The following is a 27,442-nucleotide window of genomic DNA, read 5'->3' as shown; positions in this document are numbered from 1 at the left end:
TTTTGTGAACTGTGAGCCTAATGGAATGTATCCGTTGACGTCATAAGATGACGCAAGAATCTCATATGATGCTGGATATGGCACTGTGAGTGAATTTCTGACAAACAGAATGTCAAGGATTGCATGTTTTTTCTTTGCCGCTTCAACATCATTTAAATAATTTCCTTTTTGGCAATCTGAAAGTGTTTATTAGTTTTGCCAAACTAATATGGTAAAAACCGTCAACATGGCTTCTCCACAACGTCAGCAGCTGTTGCACAACAGCGAAGTGAGCTGTGATTCCAGTGGGGATGGTGCCGTGTCTGTGCGCATCATCAGCACCAAACAGCAGCACTGTTCTGGCGTCCTGGCCTCCAACCCCATATGTAATTTCATGGGGGGCTCCAAACGTTGCAAATACAGCATTTCCTCCAGCTGTAGTTCAGGGGAGTCCTGCATCCGTAAGCCAGCGGTCAAAAGTCTATGGACTCAGAGGAAAATGCCTCAGCTGTTTGAAAGATCAGTTGGACAGTTCTGGAACCCAAAGTTTGATTCCAACATCCTGGAGGAGGCTTGTCGCGAGCACTGCTTCCCTCAGACCCAAAGGCGCTTCCGGTGTGTTCTTTTCTACCTGTCTGTGGCTGATCTGCTCTGGGGGGCCTACTTTATTGCCAACCCAGATCTTTGTGATTACATGACTTTTTTGGTGCCCACAGCTTTGTTTCTGCTTTGCTGTCTCCTGCTGTTCCTCTTCACGTTTACCCGACACTATACCCGCTGCTATGATCAGGTCTCACTCCTTCTTGTCACAGTGGTGTTTACTCTCACACTCTCACCCCAGATTCAAAACTTAGACTTAAAGGACTTGTTTGTTCTGACATTTCAGAATGAAGACACAGCAAACTTTAGTGACATTGAGAGCAGGAACATAACTCTAGACATTGTCCCTCAAGGACGCCCCTGGGCTTCATGCTTGTCTCCAGTGAGCACCTTCTCCTTTAGTGTGGAAGTTCTTATGTTGCTGTATAGTGTCCTTCATGTTCGTCTCTATGCTACAGTGATACTGGGTTTACTCTACTCTGTGCTGTTCGAAGCACTTGGCTGGATGCACTTAATACTGGAGGATGGATGGAGTTATCCCAGTGAGGAGCAGAAAGCTGACTGGGAAACCTTTCAGTGGCTGGCTCCTGCCAAAGCTCTTTTACATCTGTGTGCCCATGTCATTGGCATCCATCTCTTCATCATGTCTGAGGTTCGCTCCCGCAGCACCTTCCTGAAGGTAGGACAAGCCATCATGCATGGGAAGGATCTCGAAGTGGAGAAAGCACTCAAAGAACGAATGATTCACTCTGTGATGCCTCGCGTGGTAGCAAATGAGCTCATGAAACAGGGCGACGATGACCATGATTACTCGGTAAAGCGCTACTCTATGGGTGCTGCTTTAGCCTCTGCATCCAGCCCTAAAAGCACAAAACGCAAGAAGACTTCGATTCCCCGGGGTCAAATAATTTTTCGTCCATTTAACATGAAACGCATGGATCCAGTCAGCATCCTTTTTGCAGACATTGTGGGGTTCACCAAGATGAGCGCCAATAAGTCAGCACATGCGCTTGTTGGACTTTTAAATGACTTGTTTGGTCGCTTTGATCGCCTATGCGAGCTAACATGCTGTGAGAAGATAAGCACTCTAGGCGATTGTTACTATTGTGTTGCTGGCTGCCCCGAGCCCCGGTCAGACCATGCATACTGTTGTGTAGAAATGGGATTAGGGATGATTCAGGCCATCGAGCAGTTCTGTCAGGAGAAAAAGGAGATGGTCAACATGCGTGTGGGCATTCACACCGGCACCGTGCTTTGTGGCATCCTGGGAATGAAGCGATTCAAGTTTGATGTCTGGTCCAATGACGTCAACTTTGCCAATCTCATGGAACAGCTGGGTGTTGCCGGAAAGGTCCACCTGTCCGAGGCCACCGCAAACTTTCTGGATGACCGCTACTTACGGGAGGATGGAGGAATCACAGAAAGGATCAGTCAGAGTGTGGTGGCAGATCAACTAAAAGGTAGGACATTGGTTTGTTATAATTATAAGACATTTTTATGGGTACTACATTACATCAACATACAAACGTTCAAACGTTGCCTATGATTTCATTGTGTTAGAAGCATGTCATGTGTTTTTGTCAGGTCTTACACTTCCTCTCCAAAAATTGACTACTATTAATTATTCCAAGGTGTAAATGAGTAAATGAATGAGTGTGTTATGTCCTGTCCAGTGTGTATCAGGATAAAGTAGTTTCTAAAGATGAAAGTTTTTTTCCACTGAACTCTCTGCTGAGGCTGGTAAAGTGACAACACATAACACTTTCACTACAGGGAACAAACTTTGCACATTTATATGCACAATTATGTGTGAATTTGCTGATTGTAATGCAGTGTTGTTTATTACAAGTGAAAACAGTTTGAGTAAAAGGTTGATGTCTTGTAAAACTCTACATGAATTCCTGATTTGCATAGTATTTGGTATGTTCCCACTATAGGTTTCGCAAAATCTAACTGTCTAATCTGCTGCAAAATTTTACAACATGTCAGGGAGCATCCTGTGATGTTATTAAATGCCTGGCTTTCTTTGGCCAGTGCCTCCATAAATGCTCAATGAGGTTCAGGTCAGGTGACCTAAGGAATGTCCTTGACAGTCAGCATTTTTGATATTGTTTAGTCTTTACATAGTTGTTGTTGAGCCTTGAGATTTTAGATTTGTTAAAAAAAAACATTGTATTGAATTCGAAAAAATGCCAAATACATGCATGTAAGCTAGTAGAAATAGATATTTGGCCCCCAGTGTGCAGAAGTTGAATTTGACAGGGGTGTCCAAATGTTTGAATAGACTGTAGTCTTTGATTCTGTTCTAATGTGAGATTTTTGTTATGATTAATTAGAATCAGAATCACATTATTTATCCAAGTATGTTACACATACAAGGAATTTGTGTTGGTGTCGCCGGTTTACCACTGTTCCTTCCTTGGACCACTTTTGATAGATACTGACCACTGGAGACCGGGAACACCCCCCAAGAGCTGCAGTTTTGGAGATGCTCTGACCCAGTCATCTAGCCATCACAATTTGGCCCTTGTCAAACTCGCTCAAATTCTTACGCTTGCCCATTTTTCCTGCTTCTAACACATCAACTTTGAGAATAAAATGTTCACTTGCTGCCTAATATATCCCACCCACTAACAGGTGCTGTGATGAAGAGATCAGTGTTATTCACTTTACCTGTCACTGGTCATAATGTTATGCCTGGTCGGTGCATGTATGACACGTAAAATACTGAACAGACCAGACAGCAGACAGACTGTTAACAGGTATTTAACTAAAGGAATAATGGCCAAAAAAGAGTGCCAAGAAGAGGCACTATGCAAATCTGAATAGAAATATACGTAGTACGCTATTATATACAGAATATTGCAGAAATAGTATGAATATAGAGGAAATTCAACAGCTGTACCATTGTGCAAATAAGCATTATGATACAGAAGACATACTGTAATACAGGAAGCATGTTTGATGATTGAGTTGTGTAAAATTAGACTGTTTCTTAAACAATCATTTTCATTTCAGACTCTACAGCTATCTCTGTGTGATTAATAGCTAAATCTTAAAGCTGCATGAGGTTAAATTTTGTTGTTATTGCAGATAATGATCTTTTTTCTCCGCAACCATAGTATCATAATATTTTTGCCATTTACCAAGGTTGTCTGACATGTTTTTCATTTGGGAACAGTAAATATTGTGGTAAAATGAGGTGCTTTTGAGGGCTTGTTATTAATCTTGCTTACATTCTATTAATCTAAAATGTAAGCAAGCCAGTGATTCCAGTGTTTCAGTCTTATTGGAATTGCGACGGAGGTATTATAAGAACTGTTGTCTTATGTGTCTGTACTTAATCGCTAATGTAAGAGGGATTTCTGCAACTGTTCTGACTTTTAAATCAATAAATAACTATAGCATATAGCTTCATAAGCTGGTCTAGTTTGACTACACACCGTATCTGAACCATTGGTTTTTAAAAAGTTTTTAAAGAAAATGCAAACTGTCCAAATATTTTTTCAAAGGTTGGATGTTACCCCAGAACTACATAATAGTTCCGATCATCTAGTTGCAGAAAAGACCAGTTGGAAAAATCATTACAATACTAAGACTGCCAGAGACACTTAGCTGTTGCAGCTGACTAACATGCTAGCTCACCACAGAGAGTTTTAGCACCTGAGTTTGAGTCACAGCAGTATTTCACAAGTGTCAGAGTAGACAGGTATTATTCTGTGGTGCGAGTGTCAGAAGACTTGTAACAAGGATTCAAAAAATGACAATGTGATGCAATGGATTAGTGTCCTGTCAAGAGTCTTTCTTTGTTTCCCTGTGGAACCGAACCTGCCATGTCCCTGACCAGGATAAAGCAGTTGATGACAATGAAATGAAATGAATAATGTAATTCATTAGGAAACAAAGTTATTCAAGACTTACACAAGAAAACAGTGTATGAAATACTATTCTATATTATGTAGGTGAACATAATATAGTTAACAATAACATAAGTTAAATCTGTTGGTTGCAAGCAGAGATGGAGCAAAAAATGTCTGATGTAGTCACTGGTGACTTCAGTTTCCATCCTTTACAGCGTTCACTTAAATACAGTGCATTGACCTTGTTCATCCAGCGCTGTTTGCGTAATGTCCCTGCCTCTCAGATCCAGCCCACACAGTGCTACAGTTCAGCTCTGGTTTAAAGAACCAGTATGATTCTCAAAGATGCTTGTTCCTGTTAAAGTGTGTGTATTTTATATATCTTCCATCTTCTTTATGTGCAGAAGGGTAAATGCATTAAGGTAGAGCATGTCTCCTTTAAGGTCTTCTTAAATGGCTCACTGCTTCCTCTCCTCATTTCCCCATCCCTCCCACTCAGCACCAACCACCAAGTGTGTGGTTCCTGTTCTATCAGTGTGTTTATCCAGGAGGGAATTGTAGCTATTTTTGGATATTTCAGTGGAAAATATTTGACAGTGCCCAGTTTCTGTGTCTTTTTTTTTTAGAAGATGCCACAACCTTAACCTCACTCTCTCCAAACAAGCCGCAAGTGGATGCTTTTCAATTGTCCCTCAAGGAGAAAATGCTTACTGGACCACAGTCCCTGAGCTATTATTGTGGTGGTGTGTGGCAAACGCTGACACTTGCTCTTTGTGGATAATGACTAGGTGTCTATGCTGCTGTTAAAAACTGACATAAATATTTTATTTTTTACAAATTGTGCTTTTTTGCTGTACTGTAAGAAAAGTAACTTAGTTTTTGTAGTCTTTATTAAATTGGATGATTTAAGGCTATATATAAGGATATTATAGAAAATTAATATCACTATTTCAAGGAAAATGCCACCATAGGAAGAAATAAAATATGGGTAGTAAATATTATATAATAAAAGCCTTTATGCCTCGCTTAAAACAAAAACAATTAGCATTACAATTGGCAAGTTTACTTACCAAGTTCAAAGCCAGAAGTTCTGTTATTATCCAATGAGCATAAATATATAATATGTAAATCATGCATGTATTAATTTTTTAATTACATGAGTAATTTCCTTAATTAATCAATACTAATTGTTTTTTAACTGGACACAATAGCTTTTACTATATAAAATTTACAACCCCCTGAATTTATTTCTTCCTGTGGTTGCATTTCCCTTAGTCACCTTGACATAGTGATATTGATTTTCTATAATAGCCTGTCCAAATAGTGAAAGAAAGTGGTTATTAATGTTCCTGTGCCTCTCCCACCTCCAGGCCCACTATTTGTAACGTTGATGGAGCATCTTTTGAAGATTTATTTGTGTTGACTTTGATGATTTAAATGTATATATTTTATAACAAAAAGCTTATTGTAACACACTGGAATTGACTCTTTGACTCTGCAGTTTATCATCAAAGAGTAATTGTGTGGTGGCAAAATGGCTAGTGACAGGATAATAAAGCTAGCCATGACCTTCTCAAGGAGGCAGAGAGTTAGCATGCTTACAGTATGGTGTGGGAAAATGGACAGTAGGGGTGAGCAGGGGGTGAAACAGGATGCTGAAAAAATGCTCAGTGTGTAGCTGGAAGCTGTTCAAACTCAGCTTACCTTTTACTGAAAACCTGTTTCTGCTTCCTCAAGATCAGACTCAGATATTCATAGAAGAATTTTAGCATGTTGTTTTACAGTAGAAATCAGATGTTTACATACACTTTAAAGGAAGATGTACACCATGGCAACATTGTCTAAGGATTTTAATCATTTCTGCAAACATTTTTAATGATTAAATGTACTTCTTTATTGTGGAGTTTTTGGGTTATTGTACATAAGGTCTCTGGTTCAAGCCCCACAACCGCCAAGTTGCCACTGATGGGCCCCCTTGCTTGCATTGTATTTAGTCACAATTGTAGGTTGCTTTTGGACAATGACATTTGGGGCAGTGGTAGCTCAGTGGTTAGGGTAATGGATCAATAGTCAGAAGGTTGCTGGTTCAAGTCCCACAACTGCCAAATTGCCTTTCTTGGGCCCCTGAACAAGGCCCTTAACCCTCAAATCATGTGTAAGTCACTTTGGCTGAAAGGTAGTGTAGAAATTGTTATCATCTTTCTAAATAACATAATAAAACGTTGTATTTACCTTTATATTTGGCAGTAACTCATTACTTCTCTGTGTCTATATAAGTAAGGCTAGTTTAACTGTATGCATCAAAAAGTACATAAATAATGTGAAAGATGAAAGAAAAACCTGAACTGTCACAACAGGCTGAGAGGTAATTTGTCGGAATGCTCAAATATGCCATACTTTAGAAGATGTAGGATTATGTCAAGATTATGTGCTGATTTTAATTAAGTGGCTTCATTGTTGCACAGCACAAAGCCCATTTTAGCGTAAAGTTTACTTGAAAGGTATTAAACACTTTTGGTTGGGTGACAGTTTGGGTTTTTTTCTTATTATTGTAAGAGAAAATGTGCAAATCCCTTCCAATCTTTCTTTGAAGAACATTGTTTTTAAACATTTCAATCATTTCTCACACAAACTGGAGATCCTGTGTCATCAGCTGTTTGAAATCACATCATTATTTAGTTTTTTACCTCATTACTAGCCCTAAGTAGCCACTGTCCCGACTTTTTTAGAATGGATGCAGGAGTGGCTGTTAACAAATGAAAGGAAGTTGACCAGACAAAACATGAAATATCTAAGGTTCATCCTGTCTGCAATGAAATAAACGTCTAAGTAAATGCAAAAAACTCTGCATTTTCCATAATGTCCCAACTTTTTCTGATTTGAGGTTATATATAAAAAGCACGTTTGTTGTTTCCTTTCAAGTCTCTTTAGTTCAAACAAAATGCTTGTGGTCTCATTGTGTGATCCCATATCTTTCTATAGTATTTGCATCACTTCCTGTGGGAAACTCGGCAATCCTTGGATCCATTTCACAAAGCTTTTGTGTTGAAACAGCTGCAGAGAGTCAGAATGTCTTTCTGTGCCAAACATACAGCTGCAGTTTTCCACATCAGGCCAGGCAGGCTTGTCAAAACACTAGACAGCAAAGTGCCAGACTACAGCTTCACTTTTGTATTCTCATGTATGTCCACATTTCTGCAGTAAGAAAGAATTTACGGTAATAAAGCACCTTTTGTTGTGCTAAATATAGTCACCTTTCTTCGATGAAGCATCGCCGACCACCGCTTGTTAAGTTTTCGACCTTTTCAACTCAGCTTTTAGACAGCCTACTTAACTTGCACCCATGCTGCACACCAGCTGAATGCTTCACTCCCACACTTCCCGAAGTCTGCTGTGCTCTCATGCTGCTCATTAGCACACACCATGTGCTAAAGTGGCACGCAGTGTGTGATATATAGCGGTGAATAATAAATGAGAACGCTACTGAGATTTAGGAAAGGTTATAAAACCACAAAGATTAAGGAAGACAATAAACTGACAGATTCAAGTGCTTTAGATTGACATTAAAGATTGACATATTTGTTAGATTTAAGATCAGGTTTGCAATAGGGCTAAAGGTAAAAGAAGTTTAATGGCCTTTCTTTCTCTATATAAATTTCTTTCTCTTTCTCTTTATAAATTTCCTTAGAGATTCACCAGTCCTAGGGGGGTTATGTGACAATGTGGCCTTATTTTCTGTATAAAACAGGAATGATCAATTAGGACAGATGTAATGAGTAGATGGGAATGATTGTTACCTCCTCTTACTGCCTCTGTGATGGAAATTCTGCTCATTTCTTTAAACCAAAAGCCATTTTTATTTGAAAGATAACCAACAAGCTTATAACACGCCCATAATAACACGTCACACATGCTTTATTTAATGCAAAAGTGTAATGTAGTGAACGTTACAGTAACCTTAAGCAGTGAGATGAACATAAATAAACATTATAAACCAGTTTAGTGTTCAGAATGTAGATTTAGGACAGTATGAAATATGCAAATAAAAAATGCAGTGTTTCCTGCATTTACTTTGACTTTTATTTTAGTACAGACAGTACGAACCCAAGATATTTTATGTATCATCTGGCCAACTTTATTTCATTTGTTAATATTCACCCATTCCTGCATTTCAGTTGTACTTTTATTCAATACTTTGTAGAAGCCTATTTGCCAAGACTCACAGCTGTACGTCTTGTTGATGTGCAGAGCCTGTTTTTGCCAGACGTACTTAGTAATTTGTTTTTAAAACAGCAAATTTACCAGATTAATTTAAAAGCTATAAAAAGAGAGAAAAAAGAGAAAGATAGAGAGAGATTGTAGCTCATGTAGCTTTGCACTTCACCAGTACAGTGTGTCTGTTATGAGCTGTCAAATCATGCCACATTTCGTGGTAGTATTACATAAACTGACAAGGCTGAACTGGAGGATTTGGTTGTGTACTTCACTTGTAATGAAGTATGACATTAGAACTTCTCTGATTATATCTTCATGGTTCTGTCTAAAGGTATGAGGCAGAGGCAAAAGGAAATTCATTTGTATTAAATTGTTGGGATCTTTTTGCTGGGACTGAATGATTGAAACACTAAATGGTTAAATCACAAAAATTATTGTGGTATGTTTTATAAAAGAACAAAAATAGTGTTATAAATAATATATAAAGCTAGTTTATATAAACCCGTTAAAGCTTGAATAGAAAACCCAAAGAAACTGATGGTCAGATACAATTCAACTTTAGTCTTGATGGTCAGAACCATTAAAAAAACAATTAAAATTAAAATGAATTAAAAGCTGCTAGAACATGGGTGTCTAAAGTTAAGCCAGATTTACAAACTCTATTTCTGGAAAGGTTGAGATTTATAGTCTTTAGAGTCTATAAATTGAAAGCGCAGATTTTGGTGAAGGCAGACTCTAAGCATATGGCACAGTAAAGCTTGCTAGACTGTGGACATTCGCCTATGTGACAGATTGGTTTTTTGGTTCCTTTTAGATTTTGGAAGTCAATATTATTATGTCAGATAGAGTCAATTAACCATTAACTAGAAATTAGAAGGACAAAGTTGGATGACATAAAAATTTTTTTTATAAATAAATTATAGAAAATTTCGTTTTGCTTTGTGTGGATTTTTGACCCAGCATATTAGTAAAAACCCACATACAGTCAATAAACATATTTACATACTTGAATGCATGAACGTTATATAGTGTATATATATAAGAACATACATAGTATATAAATTATTTTAGTATACTATTATTTACACTTTGTTCTGCTAAATTGCCAAATTTGCCAATTATTTTATATGTTTGCTGAATAAACTTACATTTCAGTTGGCAGCCTCCTTGTTTAAAACGTTATTTGATGTGGTGGGAGTGTTACTATTTCGGTAACCCACTGTGACCCGTAAGCAAATGTAATAAATTAATTTGACATGTTACTGAGCCACCTCAGATTATAAATGAATTAGCGATATAAGATACATTGCACATGAGAACTTTTAGGTAGGTTTTGCTGGGGAGCCATTTAGCATTTCACATTTCAGTGATCAACATTTAGGTGTGCCCACGACACCTGGGGTCCAGGTACTTGTACTTGAGAATTACTTGTCCTACCTGTCATGTAGCTATATGTCTAGTTTATGGATACAAAGATGATATTTAAACTGCAGCCCTTCACAGAGAGAATGTGTGGGTGTTTTAAATGTTTGCAGCCTTTTGTGAGGTTTTATGTTCAGCCTCCTCCTTTTCTGCACTCTGACTGATTAGAAGGATAAGAGGATATTCATCACCCAACTGACGCTTGTTATTTTAGTGTGCACAACGCTGCATATTTTTATTGTTCTTTCTGTAGGGCTGTAGAGTGGGGTTGACATTAATAAGCTGTTAACATCAGCCCCCTCTCTGTGATGTGTACAGGATATGGTCAGGGTTGTCCATTGTCTGGTGATCATGGCCAGTGAGAGGCTGGGTGGATGGAACAGGAACTGAAGTGCTACATTGATGTGTTCTCTTTGCTTGGGGACCAAAGAGATACTGGGTAAAGGACTATGTAGATTGATTGCGGAGTGGGTGAGGTGTTTATGTGACACAATGTGGGAAAGGAACTGGCCACTTCACAATTAAATTCTTAATAAGATCATTTCAGTTTTTGATTTTAATTCATTATCACAAAATATTGAATGTTTTTACTTCATCATTATGGGTGATTAAGTGTAGATTGATGAGTATAAATGACAGTTTTATCTATTCTAAATCAAATCAACAACACAATATACTGCACAAAAGGTCAAGGTGTCAGGACTCTTTCTGAATTTACTGTATATACACTATATTGGCAAAAGTATTGGGACATAACCTCTTAAAAATTAAAAATGGATTGTTATATTCACTTCCCTTGCCACATGTGTATAAATTCTAGCACCTAGCCATGCAGTCTGCCTTTACAAACATTCGTGGGAGAAGTCGCTAATGCTCTGCTGACTCAAAAACTGCATTCTGAGTTCCAGACTTCCTCTAGAGGTTTGTCTTGTCCTCACTTTGTCTCGTCCCGACTACAGTATGAATAGCCTTTAATAAGATTAAACACAATATTAATGCTTATTTCATTTGAAGTAAGGTGTAATCAGTGGCCCAGAGGCTTCACCCGAGTGTGGTTCTACAGACCATTTGAGGGTGCCTTATGACACGCTTGTTGTCTGCTCCTTAATTGGAGTCTGACCAACAAATAATCCACCGTCTCCAGTTCTTCTCTTCTATTATCGTTTTTGTTTTGACTGCTGACTATTATTAACTACATTTCCTTGGGGAAGTCAAAGCTGGCTGGAAAAGTGGGCTTTTATTGTTTGGTCTGAGCTAAAAATGGATGCATTGACGGTTCAGTTGGGGTTTTTTCTGTGTCTGTGATCTGCTACACACCAGCAAGAGGAAATAAATATTCCAGAAATAGGTGCATGTGACCAAGTTATATCCTGACCAAATGAATACAGTAGCTGGTTGCAATATAAATGACATTTATATCCAAAGAGAAAAAATAATCAAGCTAGTGTAGTAGTGTTTGCACTTCATAGTCTGTGCTTCAGAATCTCCTCAATTACCTTTATTTATTCTTAAAATCTTGTAGGAACTTCAGCACTAAGTCATTTAACTGGCTGAGAAAGACAGCACAGTAAATAAAGCTGTGTGAAACTGACTGTACAGCTAATGGCTTATTGCCTTTGGACTGCTACTTCTTGACAGTTGAATTATGTGCATGAAATCGAGGATGCAGCTTGCTGCCTTCTTCACTGACATTGAAACACAGTTGCTTCTTTCTCACTGTCAGCCTAGGCAAACTAACAGAGTTTGAAGTGGTACATTAGGAGCTGATGTGTTATTCTACATGAAAACAGACCCGCCCTGTTGAAAAAACATCTTATTTAAATTCCTAGCAGGTATTTTTAAACGTGCCATGCATTAGCAGTATGAGTAGGATGCAAAATATGTTATTTCTAATACTTTAATGCATGGGAATGACATAGTTTGGAAAGCTTGGGTCCTCAGTCTTTGGGACATCATGCCTGAAGACCCTGGAGCAACTGATGCCCGTCTTCTCAGACCCCAGATTCAACATGCAAAGGACATTCTACAGTTTGCCTAACAGAGGAGGTAGATGTAGAGGATGGCAACCTCTACTTCCTCCACAAGAAGGGGGTAGTCAGGACCTTGGGCTGCAGCTGGATGACAAACTGTACTGGTCAGAGAACACAGACAGTCTATACAGGAAGAGGCAGAGCCCCTGTTTCCTGAAAAGGCTGGGATCCTTTAACATACGAAGGAAAATGCAGATGTTTTATCAATCCATGGTTGCAGGTATTATTTTTTAGAGCAGCATTAATAAAAGATACAAGATGATAGACGATAGGCTGGTCAGGATAGCCGGGTCTGTGGTTAGTGGTTGGTGTGGATTGGACTCTCTGGTAATGGCAGCATAGAGAAAAACCCTGTTCAAACTGCTGTCTGTCATGGACAAGAAATGTCACCCATCATCATGCATACCATCATCATTAAGCAGATGATGATCAGTGGCAGGTTGCTGTCACAGTGATGCTCAACGGACAGACTCAGATCTTTTTCAGCTCTTACCGACAGGGGTAGCTGAGGACAGAATGTTATGTTTCATTGGCTGTTTTAGCCCTGCTTACTTTGCAAATCTAGAAATGTCTGCTATTGCACCACTGCACATCATTGCACTGTGGAATATTTGTATACTGCATTGACAGTCTGCATATTAATAGATTCTTGTAGTCTAGGCTGTTTAAGTGTGCTGTGTGTTTATATGGATTTTAACTACTGACAGATCTTAGATGACAGTTTACTGTTTTATTTATAAAATGAACACCTTACGTATAATAAATTACTTTTTTCTATTTAAAAAAAGTCATACTCCCATTTTCTATTTAAATAAACCTAAATAAACCGGCCGTTTTATGTTTTTGTAGATTTTCCAGGGGTTACTCCAACATTTACATGAGTTATTTAACAGAAAGGTTTATATTTACTCAATAATACTGCAACTATTCTATCCTATCCTATTCTTTCTCTTTAGCCTATTTTTGCCCAGCCATATTTTTTAGCTCAGGACGTTGATGAATGAACTCATTTAAGTTTTGTCACCTAGTTCAGTGATGAATGACCCATGACTGAGTAACACACACCTTTCCAGGATTTTCTGGCTGATAATTGATGTGTTCTCTCTTCAGGCTTAAGGACCTACCTGATCTCTGGAAGAAAGGTGGAAAGCTTTCACTGCAGCTGCTCACAGCTGGGCTTGGTTGGAGCTAAGCCGGTGGGGTCTTTGAGCAGTACATCACACACACACTCTCCTGATGTCCCAGGTTTGCCGTTATCACTTCAACCAGGTCCTGTCAGAGCTAAGGTCAGTAACTTTAATCTTTTAATGTTATGGACTGTAGATGATGAAATCTGTACAATTGTGCATAGAGGAACATTTCGAAACAGGTTTCCGCAAAATGTCGAAGCCCAGCTCATTCTTACTTAAAAATGATTAGGCTATCATTAATAATGATAAGACATTATCATTGTTATGTCTTTTTCAACTAAGATAAGATAAGATACTGCCTTCCATGACTTCCAGACACAAAGTAAATCTAATAGTTAGGGACTGGAGTACTGTGCCAGGTTTCGTCTCTACTAACCTTGACCATTTGCGTCATGGCCATATTAATTATTTCAGAGACCAAAAAAACTGCTGTGGGTTTTGTGTGTGTGTGTGTGTGTGTGTGTATGCATGCAAAAGGTACTACTGATACATTGTTATTACATTATTAGCACATGCCAAAGCTGTGCAAGATGCAGTTTCACTGTTTTCCACATATACGTGAAAAAGAACATTTAACCCTATCAAATTTCCCCCAAATTTGATTTAATTTAATTAAAGTGGCTTACAATTGTTACAGATGAAATGCAAGAACTTTTAGGGTTCGGGGGCATGCTTAGGGGGCCAACATTATCCTCCAACCGTTAGTCCAACAATATCCACTGGACTACCACTGCCCAAATGTAAAAAAGTAGTTATCTTTTACATAAATTATTGTCTCAGGAAAGAGTTGGTATTAAGCCATCTTACACTTTAAAGTTTTGAATCAGACACTCATTAAAAAAAAAAAAACATGAAGCAGAAAACAAACATTTACATGTCAACACCTTAGTACTAAGTATCAATCACCTTTGTTAAATGTTGAGTTTCTCGGAAGAGCCACATCTGGCAGCTGTTACTTCTAGTAGTTTTTTTGGATATGTTTTAATTATTTTGGCACTGTCAGGTGATAATGAGGTTCTCTCCAGCTAGTTTGAGTGTAATTGTGTGATATTCAGCAGTTCTGAGATCTCACCACAGATGGGGGTTCTGATTAAAACTTTGATTTAGGCCCCTAGAGTACATTGGTTTTCTACACTTTGAACTACTGCAGTGGTTTAATGCAGGATGCTTTCCCAGTTTTATTATTTCTGTGCTGTGTACCATTTATTTTTACATAAATACTTGGCTTATGTGCCTTGTTACATTAATCCCAAACACACTGATTAGAATTCAAGTGTTCTCTGAGTCATTAAGTAACGATTTGTAATTCTTTCAACTCTCTTATTTATGCAATCTTTCATTAACACTTATTTGGTAAAGCACGTTGGGTGTAGATGAACCTTTTACACTTCCAGTCACATTTGGTGTCACAGTAAACATTATAACTAAGGCCCTACCTAATTCACGGCAGCGAAATCAGTCGTTTCCCATGTAATATGCAATTTGCTGTTTATTATGTCAATTTTAAAACCCATTGTCAAATTAATTTTTTTATCCTGGACATTCTTCCTCTTTCTTTGCTTTTCCTTCTTATCTAAACGTTGTTTCTTTCTGTTTTTTGTTTTCTTCAGTCTGCTTGTCCTTCATGCAGTGTGGTACTAGGTACTGCAGAGGATCAGAATCTAGCAGTGGGAGAAGATCATAATGCCAGTCCTGATGAGCACAAGGCCAGTAACACAAAGGTAAATGTTTCTTATGTTAACAAACTGTATGCTAGTCACTTGTGGGTGGTCCTTTTGGCTTTATGAGTATGCTGCCACACAAATCCACCATAAGAACTGAACAATCAGTAATCGCTGGAGACCTGGCAACCTTGTTCATGAATACTGTTCAGCTAGTGCATAATTAAATGTGTGACTTTTCTTTTTGTGTGGATATGTGCCAACACTAAAAACAATGTAATAATCTTTGTGTATGCAACTTATATTCCAAAGCAATGGAATATTTTACTGTTACGAGTAAGTTAATTGAAAATGTGTGCTTACATTCACACAGGCTGTATCCTAAACTGTATAGGAACATACTGCAGAGTACAGTAATGACATGTTGGTGGTGTCCTTATTATACATTCTAATTAGTGTACATGGTTTACGACATGATGCTAGGAAGCATGAAGCTTTTCATTTGTGTAAAGTTGAACTTGTTGCATTGCTGACAATGATTTTCCTCAGGTATCTTCAAGCGAGAATCCCACAGCTTTGAATGGTCTACTAAACTTAACCCAAGAGGGGATTCTAACCAACAGCCAGACATCTCTTTCTGAGATACTACAAGAGAAAGAGAAAAAGTGGGGAGGAGGAGGATGCATTGGCACCATGGACCATACTGCTCTTATCCCTCTGCGCTCCAAGAACTTCAGAGAGAAAAGTGACACACACTTTGTGGAAGTAATAAAGGAGGATAGGTAATGATGAAGATATTTTATAGGTTTAGTGCTGATCAGTCATTAAAGTGCCTATATTTTCTCGGTGATTAGTCATGTGGTGTGCACTATGCAGTGACTAGTTTCTGTGGGCTACAGGCTACAGTAATTGTATACCTACAAAGTTCATCTATATTTTAGGTGTATCTTATAAAATAATCAATGTATGTTTGTACCAGATAGTTACACTTAATAAAGTGCTTGTTGAGTGTATAAAATGTGTACCATTTTTCCCCATCTACGCTCCTCATCTCTGGAGTAGAAATCAATATTGTAATTAATGCTTCGAAGCGTGAAGCTCCAGTCTGATTACATTACCTGATTGTAGAAGAACTGTGTATTTTATTAGTTTTATTATTGCTGCGGCTGTTGTCTCAGGGCAACAAGCCCTTGATCTCATCTGCACCGCTGAGTGAAAAATAAACAGAATGCCATTGTCACCCAGACAGCGAGCAAGGACCGTGTCCTGAGGGGAAACCTTTCAAATAAGATAAAATGTTGTTGCTTAGCAGATGTTAGAAAATATATTGTCCCTGTCAAAAGGACCACCTGAAACAGTTTGATATTCTGTGCAGCTACTGTTTGTATCGTGCCTGCATAAAAAGGTTCTGTTTGTAAAAACATGCTAGAAATTTGTAGCCTGATCTTCATCCATATCATTATAACAGGCAAAACAATTTAAAGTAATCACAAACAGTTGTAATTTTATGTATTTATTAAACATATTTCAGGATGACTCAAATCAAGAAATGTAAACCCCTGGGCTAAGAACTTTTTTAAGTCAAGTTTTCTGATTAATAACAAGAGATTGGATGTGTGAGGTATAGAAGTAAGGGCATTAAAAAAGTACTTAAACGTATCTTAGAAATGTATTTTCTGAATTCTCTACAAATTGATAAAAGTCACCACTGTTTTCAATGTCCTAAAGAGAAGCAATCATGCAAAAATCATACCAAAGTCCAAATTTTGTCAAAATTGGAGTCAAAATTTGTTTAACTACTGAGTAACATTTACTGATGGTGACAGCTTTGTGTCATTTACACATACACAAGCTAAAATACCAGGTATATTAAGAACATATAAACAGCATGGTTCACAACATGATATACCCAACATACAATCTCACACAATGTATCGGGTGGGATTTATTTCTAAATTCCTGTGACTTTATCTGATTATTTTACATCTGGCCTACAACAGCAGTGCTGGGGAAAGCGTGCTGAGATTTATATCACAAACGACAAAACAGGCATCATGTAGTAAACTCATCTTGGACGTGTGTTACATTATTTCTCAGTAAGAAATGATTTATTTATGTTGCCTTATGCCCAGTATTAAGTTACATCACTTCTATGTTAAATTAATGTATGTTTTTAAAAGCTAGATAGAAGGCAGTGGCTGTATGTTTAGTATATGAGTAGAATATTTAGTTGTTTTGGACATGTAGGCTAATGTTAGCTCCTAGTTTTTTTGTTTAATATTCATTTTGAATGCTTATAACGTTCTTGTCATGAGAAACAGTGTACACATGTGGCACAGTGTGTAATATTATAACTTAAATGCTATAAGTTTGTTGGCTAATTGTTAACCACTGACTTTCTGTCAGTTATTAACATGTATATTAGCAATTTAGCAAATATGACATTTGCATTCCTATTTAATCCTTCACCTTTTTTGTCTTTAGTCTGATGAAAAATTACTTCTCTAAGCCTCCTATCACCAAACTGAGCCACAACTTTTTAGATAAGTCCTTGGAATCAGCCTACAAGACCAGCTACCAAGAGGAGGTAAACAGCCCTCTTTCTGCCTGTCCATATACTTTTGGCCATTGAGTAGTTTAGTAGAGTTTATCAACGCTGACCATTTACTCACATTAGCAGGCTAGAGCACTGCTGAGGTGTAGGGACGGTTTGTTTAGTCTGTGCTGCCCTCTGCTGGGATGTTTGTAATTCTGATTTATTGCTTGCTAAAAGATACACTTTTTTTTTCTCTTTTTGTTTGGCTGCTCCTGGATTTTTAGGATTCTTCACAGTGGATCATTTTAGTCCTCATTTAGTCCACCTACTAATGACAAGGCTGTTTGGCCAACCGCCCATGGTAGTGGGTTAGCGTATTTTACCACTGCGCCACCCGAACACCCAGTAGTTACAAATTTAATGTCATTTAGCAATCAGTTACATCCAGTGACAACCTTATTTAACTGTAGTTTTATTTCCCACACTAATTCATTTTGGTTTATTTAACAATCCATGCAGTTTAGCAAAAATGTATTTTTATAAACATAATTTTATTTAATGAAGCAAACAAAATTGTAATTGCCCCATTGACGAGAAACCCTGTTTCAGCCATTGTCCCTCCCTTTACAGACACATCCAAATGTCAGTCAATCCAGTGCTTACGTAGGCGCCAGGTTAGATTTCTAGTTTTTAGGACTCGACAGAACCACAGTGAGTGTATTAATTGCAGAAATCTGTTTGTGATCAGATAATTAGGTTGTGTATAATATGATTATTTAAGTGGTCATGTAAAGGATGTACGGCACTGACTCCATTCAGACTCCATTCATGTTTGTACTTGTGTCTTTCACTTTATTTTACACTTTAATGCACTTGATTTAATTATTTAATGCTGTAATTTAATATTAAATTATATTTTTTTCCTCTTCTTCTTTTTTCCTGCTTTCTTTTTTTATTCTTTATTTCTTCCGTACTACTTTTACATTTATTTCTTTATTATTTACTTATTCCTCTTGTTTTTTATTGCTGTTTTGCTTTCTTTGTTCTTTCTTTTCCTCTTCTTTCTTTTTTGTCCTTCTGTCATTCCTTTATTTATGTTTATTCATTCTTTCTTATTTTATTTGTTCCTTCTTTCCTGCTTTTCTTATTAAATTCCTTTTGTCCTTTATTCTCTACCCCCCATTTTCATCTTTTCCATTTTTTTCTGTTTCCCTTTCCTCTTTACTTTGTTTCTTCTGTCTCCTTTCCATCTTTTTTCCATTGTTTCATTCTTGTTTTACATCATTCTTTTATTTTCCATTTCTTCCTGTCTTTCTTCTACTTTTCTTTATCCTCCTCTTTTTCTTACTTTTCCCTTCCGTCCTTTGTTTAATTATTTTATTCTTCCATTGTCCTTTCTTTCTCTCTCATATGCTTTGAAGGTGGAGATGCAGGCACCTGTCCAGACCTTTGCAAGTCCCACATTTAGCTCATTTTTGGACATGCTCCTGTGCTGCTTGGTCCTCCTGGCTCTTTCGGTCGCCTGCTTTCTTCAGCCTCTGGTCACTCAGCAGCCACTGCCGATCCCTGCTCTTATTGTGGCTGCGGTGACTGCCATGATCGAATGTCTGGCACTTGTACTGGCTATTCAGTGAGTAAAGACAGCTGTGGTCTGCATTATTTCAATTGTTTTATACAATGATTTCATTCTATGATATAAAAAATCTTGGAGACTGTGCAACAACACAATTACATTTCACTTGCATTAACAATGAATGGCTTTCATTCATGTGCTGAAAATGGGCACATAAAAACATAAGTAAACTTTTAAAATGAGCCTAGAGTAATTGTTACAGTGGATTTGGAAAGTATTCAGATCTTTGACTTTTTGCTTACTTTATTATGACATGGATTTTATTTTAAATAGAAATAATTGCTATTTTTGGAACTTTGGCACTCCAAAATGTGGTCAGTTGCATCCTTCTTCTACTATTGTTGAGATGTGTCTTGAAATTGAAATTGAACTTAGTTTGAAGCTCACACCCGGAGCCCACAATTTACACCAGTAATAATCACCTGATCAGACACAAACATTTATCATACTATGCTGTCTTCTTTCTGTCTGTCTCTTTACCACATCTTTCTTTCTCTGTTCTTTAGGAGGGCATTTTTCCTGGACAGGGTGTTGAGTTGTACCAGGACTTTGTTATGGTTCATCTCTGGCTGGGTCCCTCGACATTTAATAGGAGCAGTGCTGGTGTCATTACCAGCCGTGTTGGTCTTTTCCCATATCAGCTGTAAAATGGACCTCTCCATACAGGTAGAAACATAGTTAACTCAAACAGTAAAGTGGATATGAAGTTTATATGTAGAAAAGCAAATTGAAGCAAAGCCTCAACTGATGTTCCAGTTCATTCCAAAGCTGTTCAATGGGGCCGAGGTCAGGATTCTGTACCGACCACTAGAGTTTCTTTAAACCGAGCGTTTCTTTTTGTCTTTATAGACCTTGTTTTGCATTTTCTATTATATAATTGATTTATTACACCTGTAAGCAATTGTTGTATTCAGTATAAGGAATGTCCCAATACATTTGTCTATAAGTGTATAGTCAAGTTACAGAAATCTAGAAATCTACTTTTGACCTCAACTGTATATAAATATTTTAGTGACTTAAAAGGAGGCGCACAATGAAATCACAGTATTTTAGCTTACATTTAAACTATGTAGTGAATTTATTATATAAATATTTATTGATACTAAGAACAGAACTCTCATAAGGATTCTCACTTCTTTTTTCCAGTTTACCATGTTCATCGTCTCCTCGGTCATCATTACCATCATCCACTATTGTAACTTCTGCCAGCTGTGTTTCTGGATGCGCTCATCCCTAGCTACGCTTGTGGGACTTGTTCTTCTTGCCGTACTGTGGAGTTCACCTTGCAGGTTAAAGACACAGGAACTCACAACTCAAATGATCTTGGTTATGTTTAGTAAAATAACTGTTTTGAAATGAACATTCCACATACTGTTAAACTCTTTGGAACTAAGGTTTGTAAATGTTAAACTCTTAGTAGACACATAGTTTTATTTTAAGTTGCTAAATGCCCTCTTTTCTTCCTTTTCAATAGATCCAGTGACTTCATTAGCAACAATGGGAGCATTACCCAGTCCTCTTTGGATCCTAAGCCATATCTTCAGAATGTACTGGGTCCTGAAGCTGTGCTGTCCTTCCTGCTGCTTTTGCTTCTTGTTTGGTTCCTCAACCGTGAGTTTGAGGTAAGCTACAGGCTCTACTACCATGGCAATGTAGAAGCTGATCAACATCGCATTAAGATCCAGAACATGCGGGACCAGGCAGATTGGCTGCTGCGTAATATCATCCCTATCCACGTGGCTGAGCAGCTTAAGGTCACACAGAGCTACTCTAAGAACCATGATAACGGCGGTGTCATTTTCGGCAGCATTGTTAACTTCAGCGAGTTCTATGAGGAGAGCTATGAAGGTGGCAAGGAGTGCTATCGTGTGCTCAATGAGCTCATCGGAGACTTTGACGAGCTACTGCGTAAACCCACCTTCTCTAGTATTGAGAAGATCAAGACGATTGGTGCCACCTACATGGCAGCATCTGGTCTCAACACCCAGCATTGCGGTGACCAGACACATCCTAATGCCCATCTTCGCTCCCTGTTTGACTTTGCCCTGGAAATGATGCGCGTGGTAGACGACTTCAATAAAAATATGCTAGGCTTTAATTTTAAACTGCGTATTGGATTTAACCACGGGCCCCTTACTGCTGGAGTCATCGGGACCACAAAACTTTTGTATGACATCTGGGGGGACACTGTGAACATCGCCAGTCGAATGGACACCACTGGAGTAGAGTGTCGCATCCAGGTTAGCGAGGAAAGCTACTGTGCGCTTAGCAGGTTCGACTATGAGTTTGACTACCGGGGCACAGTCAACGTCAAGGGCAAAGGCCAAATGAAAACCTATTTGTATCCAAAGAGTGGTGACAGCGGATTTGTGCCTCAATACCAGCTGTCTGTGTCGCCAGAGATCAGAGCACAGGTGGATGGCAGCATTGGGCGCTCTCCCACAGATGAGCTCGCAAATATGGTGCCTGTTGGCAGTGGTATTAGTATGGGCATGTCTGTTTCTGTTGGTTCAATGTTCATGAGAAATGGTGGTGCTGCCCATGAAAAAACAGCAAACAGTGAGGCTTGCTCTTATACACATAAAACACATCGCTCTGCCTCTGCTTGTGGCCTGACGTCTATACCAGAGACCAAAATTGGAGGAGATGCAGCGGCATCTTTTACTCAGACAGACCCCGACTTAACATCTCCTGTCCTGAATCCCAGCCAGACTGGACCCAGCGCAGCGGAAAGAGAAAGTTTAATAAAGGATCAACAACAAGGATCCATTTCTGAACAGAGCCATTGTTAACACCAAGAAGTGCATGATACTTTTTTTTAGGTCAGTAGCTTAAGCTTTAAATTGCTCTTGCATCCCTGTTAGTTCAGTCTGTAAAGTAGAATGTGTGTGCATGGAAGTACATGTGCATTTGCTTATGATCACCCTCATGTTGACGTCATCTTACCTGTGGTATAGATCAGAGGTTCTTACCCACTTGGTCACAGACCACTAGTGGGCCACGAAACTACACTCAGGAGAAACCAGCTGGCCATTCTAGAACGGCATATATATAAGAAATTTAACTCGAATTATAACCACATTTAAGATAGGTGAACAATGGGTGCAAATTTGTTCATTTGAAAAAGTAGATGAGTCTGATGAGTAGATCTGAGCATGTGCATCAGAGAAAAGGATTGGACCAATCTGCTTGGGCAATTTTACCAATGTGAATACTTGCTTTTCAGTAGTGCCTAATACAGAGATTTTTTAATTATGTGTGATGGGGAAAATATTTGGAAAGGTTGGGACCTTTATTGCATTGACAAAAGGACAAACAAAAGATTTCCAATGTTTTTACTGACCAACTTATATGTATTTTGGAAATATAAACAAGTGTAGAATTTTATGTCTGCAACACATTTAAAAAAGTTGGGACAGAGACGTGTTACATTGTTACATCACCTTCACTATTAATTACAATTTTAATTGTTTGTCAGTTAAAAAAATATCGGAAATCATTTATTTGTACCTTTTGTACCTATTTGTCAGTTAAATAAACAAATTAACAAATGACAGATTGTTCTTGTATTTTCAAGAATGTCCCAGATGATTTAGAAAAGATTCAGACCATGTGACTTTTTGCACACTTTGTGTTGTAGGTTAGATTTAAATGGATATCTAATCTACACTTAAAACAATAAAGTGTGCAAAACTTCGAGGGGTCTGAATACTTTCTGAATCCACTGTATATATCGTGCAGTTATCAAAATTATCAGAATGATACAGTCTAATATGGGAAGTGTGGCTTGGTTGGACTCTCTACTGTAGATTGTGTCAGAGGAAAGGAAAGGCACCTACCTTACCTTACCTTACCTTACCTTGCAAAAATGACCCCTACTGTCTAATCAGCTGTCAGCACTTGTGGCAGAGGAATACAGAAGACATAACATGTTTATATTGCATGTAAAAGCTCTCTGTGTAATTAAGCCACTGGTTGGTTTAAAAAAAGTGGTTGGCAGTTTTAAACATGTCTAGGGAAGTGTGCTAGCCTGCTGTCCTCTTTAGCTTTTGCAGTGAATGTTGTGAAAGCAGTGGGGAATCAGAAGAGATGATATTGGAATAAATAATAATAATAATAGATATAAAAGTAGTTTTAACTAAAAGAAAAAAAATGGGGATAAAATCAAGCACAAGTCTGAGAATTACTTCATATAGTCTTAATGCATTTTAGTAAATAACATATAACATACAATAAATTGTTCTGCAGTGTGAAGTCCACGTCCCAATAAGCTAATTTATTGTTACCATATCGTCTCATTCCAATTTGCATTTCCATTCTGTTATTGTTTACCTTCATCAAGCTTTGTGTGTATTTTAATCAAGTGCCTTTGTGACGAGCACAATTTGTGCAATAGGCACTTTTAAAAGTGAAAACTTTTTGATTTTAAAGATGTTTAAATCAAACATTTTTTCTTTTTTTTTAGTATTTGTGTTGCCACTGCAATGATAAGTGCCATATCAAGTTTCTCCTTTAAAATGTGAATTGTGAGGCTCAGTGGAATATCAGACTTTGAACAGAAAGTAGCGAAGCGTACAGTGGAATTATCAAAATGTTTAATTTTACCATTAACAGCATAATTCAGACTATTAGTAGCTAAGCACATGTTATTTAGGTGCTTATTATTAAAACAAATAATGTCAGGATGTACATACACTTTATACAGTGTTGAGATTTCAATGATTTCTGCAGTTATTTTTCTATGACTAAATGACTGAAACCTTTTTGTTTGTCTTTAACAAATTTAAGCTCTTTCATAGGTTTATTGTGGGCATTTCTTAAAAATATGACAATATATGTCTAAAAATATCCATACAGCAACTTGGATTATTCACAGTCTGTGAGGCTCGATCATAGTGGATCATAGATTTTCACAAGTTAAAACTAGTTTAAGCAACTTTAAGCCACAAGATCATATGTTCTCAAACAGTTATCCATAAGTATGAAGTACTAGTAATAAAATGTTACTTATGGCAGGCCAAAATGTGCTGATATTAGCTGAATAAGAATGACTATTACCTTAAAATTCTTGAAGCTTGGATGCAATTGGATTCAGCTGGACAATGTACCTTGCCTGTCCACCTGAAAACCAACAAATGTGTAACTAATCAAGGTAATACAGAACCAAATATTAGGTGTGCTGTATGGATATTTTTTAAGCCAGCAGATTTTGTTATATTTGATGAAAACCTACATTAAACTTATAAAAGAAACCTTAAATCTGTGAGTTTTAACAGAAGAGTGTGTCACAAAAAGGACAGTTCAGATTCTCAAGTGTGTGTGAACTTGTGACTAGTTTTATCAAAAGAGAATGGTATAGCAAAAATGTTAGTACAACTTACTTACAAAACTAACTAGATGTGATAAGGTGAATGTTAGCTCTTACATTAGATAAGGGCTGTCAAATTAAAAGACATTCTGATTTTAAGGTTTTAGTAGTTGAATCATTTTTATATTTATGATCTTAACATTATGCTCTTAACATTTTAATCTGGCACAGACTGAGCCAACATTACCAGCAGTAATACACTTTGTGCATAACCTAAACCACTCTAGTTAAAAAGTGTTGCTTTAAGTCTCATCACAACACTTTTGCATCAGGCTTAACATAATATAGAACTCAGCAGTGCAATTCCCATCCAGGGGATCAACATTTAAAATTCAGCTACATAAAAATATAAAAGAAAAGCACAAAAGCAAATGTTTGGCTGTTTGAAATTACATTGGTCACATATGTACTCTCTTAGCATAGTTCTTTATAAAAGGCAGGACAGGTAGGACATTGCATGTTTGACACAGCTGATAGTTTTGGTAGTAGAGCTGATAAAAGTAGTAGGCTACTAAAAATGTGTTCTAAAAAAGGCCTTGTGTAAATGAGACTGTAACTATTTGCGGAACTTGTTTTGGTAGTTTCAGATCAGCAATAGCAATTACACAATTTGGCTAATAATGCTACAGTATATAGAATGTATACATGTTTAGATTTGTACATAACTGACATAATTGCTTGTCTCTAGAAGCACATCATTTCTAAGTGGTCAAATATTGCAACACTATCGAAGAGACTTGTTATCAAACGACTACTGGACGTCTTTTTGTCTTCTTTTTAGCAGCTTTCTCAGCAATGATTTTGGTTTCAGTGCATAATAAATCATCAAATGTTATTTTATTTATTAGTTTGATGAACTTTATAATGTTTTTATTGAGCTTTTATTTTTTGCTAAATAATCTGGATGTTTAGTGTTTAAAACTGTGTTAAAAGGGTTGTGTGCTCATGATTTTGGTTAACGTTGCTCTCAAACTATTGATATTTGTACTGACATTATGATTACACTGTTTTTTGGCAAAAGGGATGAGTCTTAACCCATCCCTGCTCATAAAGGACAAGGCTTTTCTTAAATGCACCCTTAATACCACAGTATTATTGCATCACCCAGTCTTAACTTGTCCTTGTCCTTACTTTTTTTGGAAAGTGTTGCAGGCAGAAATACATTGATAAGGTACGACATTTGTTAGATTTTTTTAAGTTAAAATAGATCACAGTGATTTTTTTTCTGTTTTTATTTGCATCTCACATAGTGTTCCAATTTTTAAGTAAAGTGTAGTTTTAAAGGAATCATAAATAGAAAATGCATTACAAAAGACTATAATATTATAAAATCTTGCAATAACTACACTAATGTTACCAAGTGGGCTATTCAGAACAATATATATTAATATATTTGAATCATTTTCCAAAACACCATAGCAGCTTTTATGAGCTGCTAGTGTTTCAGTATTTACATGGCCAGCTTAACTGAAGTTTTTTTCTTTCTGAATTTCACTGTGAACCACTTATGTTGGGTTTATGGGCACACAACCCTTAGAGTTAAGAGTTGTAGAGCAATATGAAATTACAAAAAGAGCTAACACTTCATAATTTAAACTCTTAGTTGCCTTAGTTAAACCAACCTGTGCTGCTGTGCTTGGTTGGCAAAGTAAAACGTGCCATATTTTAAAAGAGCTTATAGTTTTTTTAGATTACATTCCATTGTTACATTTTAGATAAATAAGCCTGGAATAAGATTTACCTTAATTAAAACAATAAACAGAAGGGCTAAATCAATACCCTATCATAAGTAGCACATGATCATAAAAACATCACAATGCTTTCTGTGCCACACCCCCTGTGCAATTATTATTATTTTAAGCGTGCGTACATGCATACAAAACAGGGCTACCATGCAAGCCTGCTTATTTAATAGCTGTATCGGCACATTAGAAATGTGCATATTGTCAAAAAGCATACATATTAAGGTTTGCATTATTTTTGCCTTATTTTCTCCTGAAAGCTTTTGTGGGAATGTTAATAAAAAAATGTAACTTACAAAAAACTGTCAGTTTTTAGAAAGCACCCGACATCAATGTGGGTTTTTAGTGTATATAAAAATAAAGCAACTTTAATTTAATATTTTAGTGTTTAAAAAGATTTAAAGAAATGTTTGTATTAGTTACAATTAAAGACAAATTTGTAAATGTACTTGTAATGAACATGTATACTAATGGATTAGCAGTCATTAGATTTCAATGATCTCTGTTATGATCTTTTCTTCTGTGACAATGATTGGAACACACTTGTTTGAATAAAACACTTTTACAAATATGTTTTTTTCATAAATCCATTGCAAATTATCTAAAGAATATGCTGGGTCAACATATACCTTTGTTATTATTATATTATTATTATTATTAATGGTGTGTATAGTTCAATAGTGTCCTTTATGTTTGTGGCATGGGCTTCTATCTCTATTGGTAAATATGATTCATTATAATTAATTAGTTCTCTATGCCTGTATAAATACAGCTAGTTTTACAGCATCTGTTACAAAGTAAATGCAACAGTGATCTCAGTAAACAACCTCAACCTCAAACAACCTTAACAAGTCAGTACAAGACAATACATTACAATTGTTTTGGTAAACAATCAAAACCATGGCTTTTATTGTTTAAGAATATTAAAATAATCTAATGTGATTCAGTGGCGGCACGGTGGCTCAGTGGGTAGCACTGTCGCCTCACAGCAAGAAGGTCCTGGGTTCGATCCCCAAGTGGTGTGGTCTGGGTCCTTACTGTTTGGAGTTTGCATGTTCTCCCCGTGTCTGTGTGGGTTTCCTTTGGGGAACAGTCCAAATACGCGCAAGTGAGGTGAATTGGAGGTTAATTGTCCATGACAGTGGTAAACTTGTGAACTGATAAATCTTGTGTAACGAGTAACTACCGTTTCTGCCATGAATGTAA

At 37.2% G+C, this 27,442-nt stretch overlaps 1 protein-coding gene across 1 annotated transcript; it reads left to right on the top strand.

Annotated features, from left to right (window-relative positions):
• Positions 1-226: 226 nt before the first annotated feature.
• LOC134300309 (adenylate cyclase type 9-like) lies at positions 227-21,918 on the top strand. The gene is made up of 9 exons (XM_062985029.1): positions 227-2,039; positions 13,217-13,392; positions 14,907-15,017; positions 15,507-15,739; positions 17,442-17,544; positions 18,915-19,123; positions 19,633-19,792; positions 20,273-20,415; positions 20,601-21,918. Exons 1-9 carry the CDS (start codon positions 227-229, stop codon positions 21,916-21,918), a joined length of 4,266 nt encoding a protein of 1,421 aa, XP_062841099.1.
• The last annotated feature ends 5,524 nt before the right edge of the window (positions 21,919-27,442 follow it).

The sequence above is a fragment of the Trichomycterus rosablanca genome, chromosome 22 (genome assembly GCF_030014385.1).
Source record: "Trichomycterus rosablanca isolate fTriRos1 chromosome 22, fTriRos1.hap1, whole genome shotgun sequence".
NCBI classification, from domain to species: domain Eukaryota; kingdom Metazoa; phylum Chordata; class Actinopteri; order Siluriformes; family Trichomycteridae; genus Trichomycterus; species Trichomycterus rosablanca.
Note: the sequence above shows the minus strand (reverse complement) of the source record. Positions and strands in the feature narration are given on the sequence as shown.

What these genes read in the sequence shown, in the direction of transcription:
- LOC134300309 (XM_062985029.1), top strand. Translation starts at nt 227, where the DNA reads ATGGCTTCTCCACAACGTCAGCAGCTGTTGCACAACAGCGAAGTGAGC. An exon ending in CAGGTCCTGTCAGAGCTAAG is followed by an intron (nt 13,393 to 14,906) that starts GTCAGTAACTTT and finishes TGTTTTCTTCAG; the next exon opens with TCTGCTTGTCCTTCATGCAG. An exon ending in CTGTGGAGTTCACCTTGCAG is followed by an intron (nt 20,416 to 20,600) that starts GTTAAAGACACA and finishes CCTTTTCAATAG; the next exon opens with ATCCAGTGACTTCATTAGCA.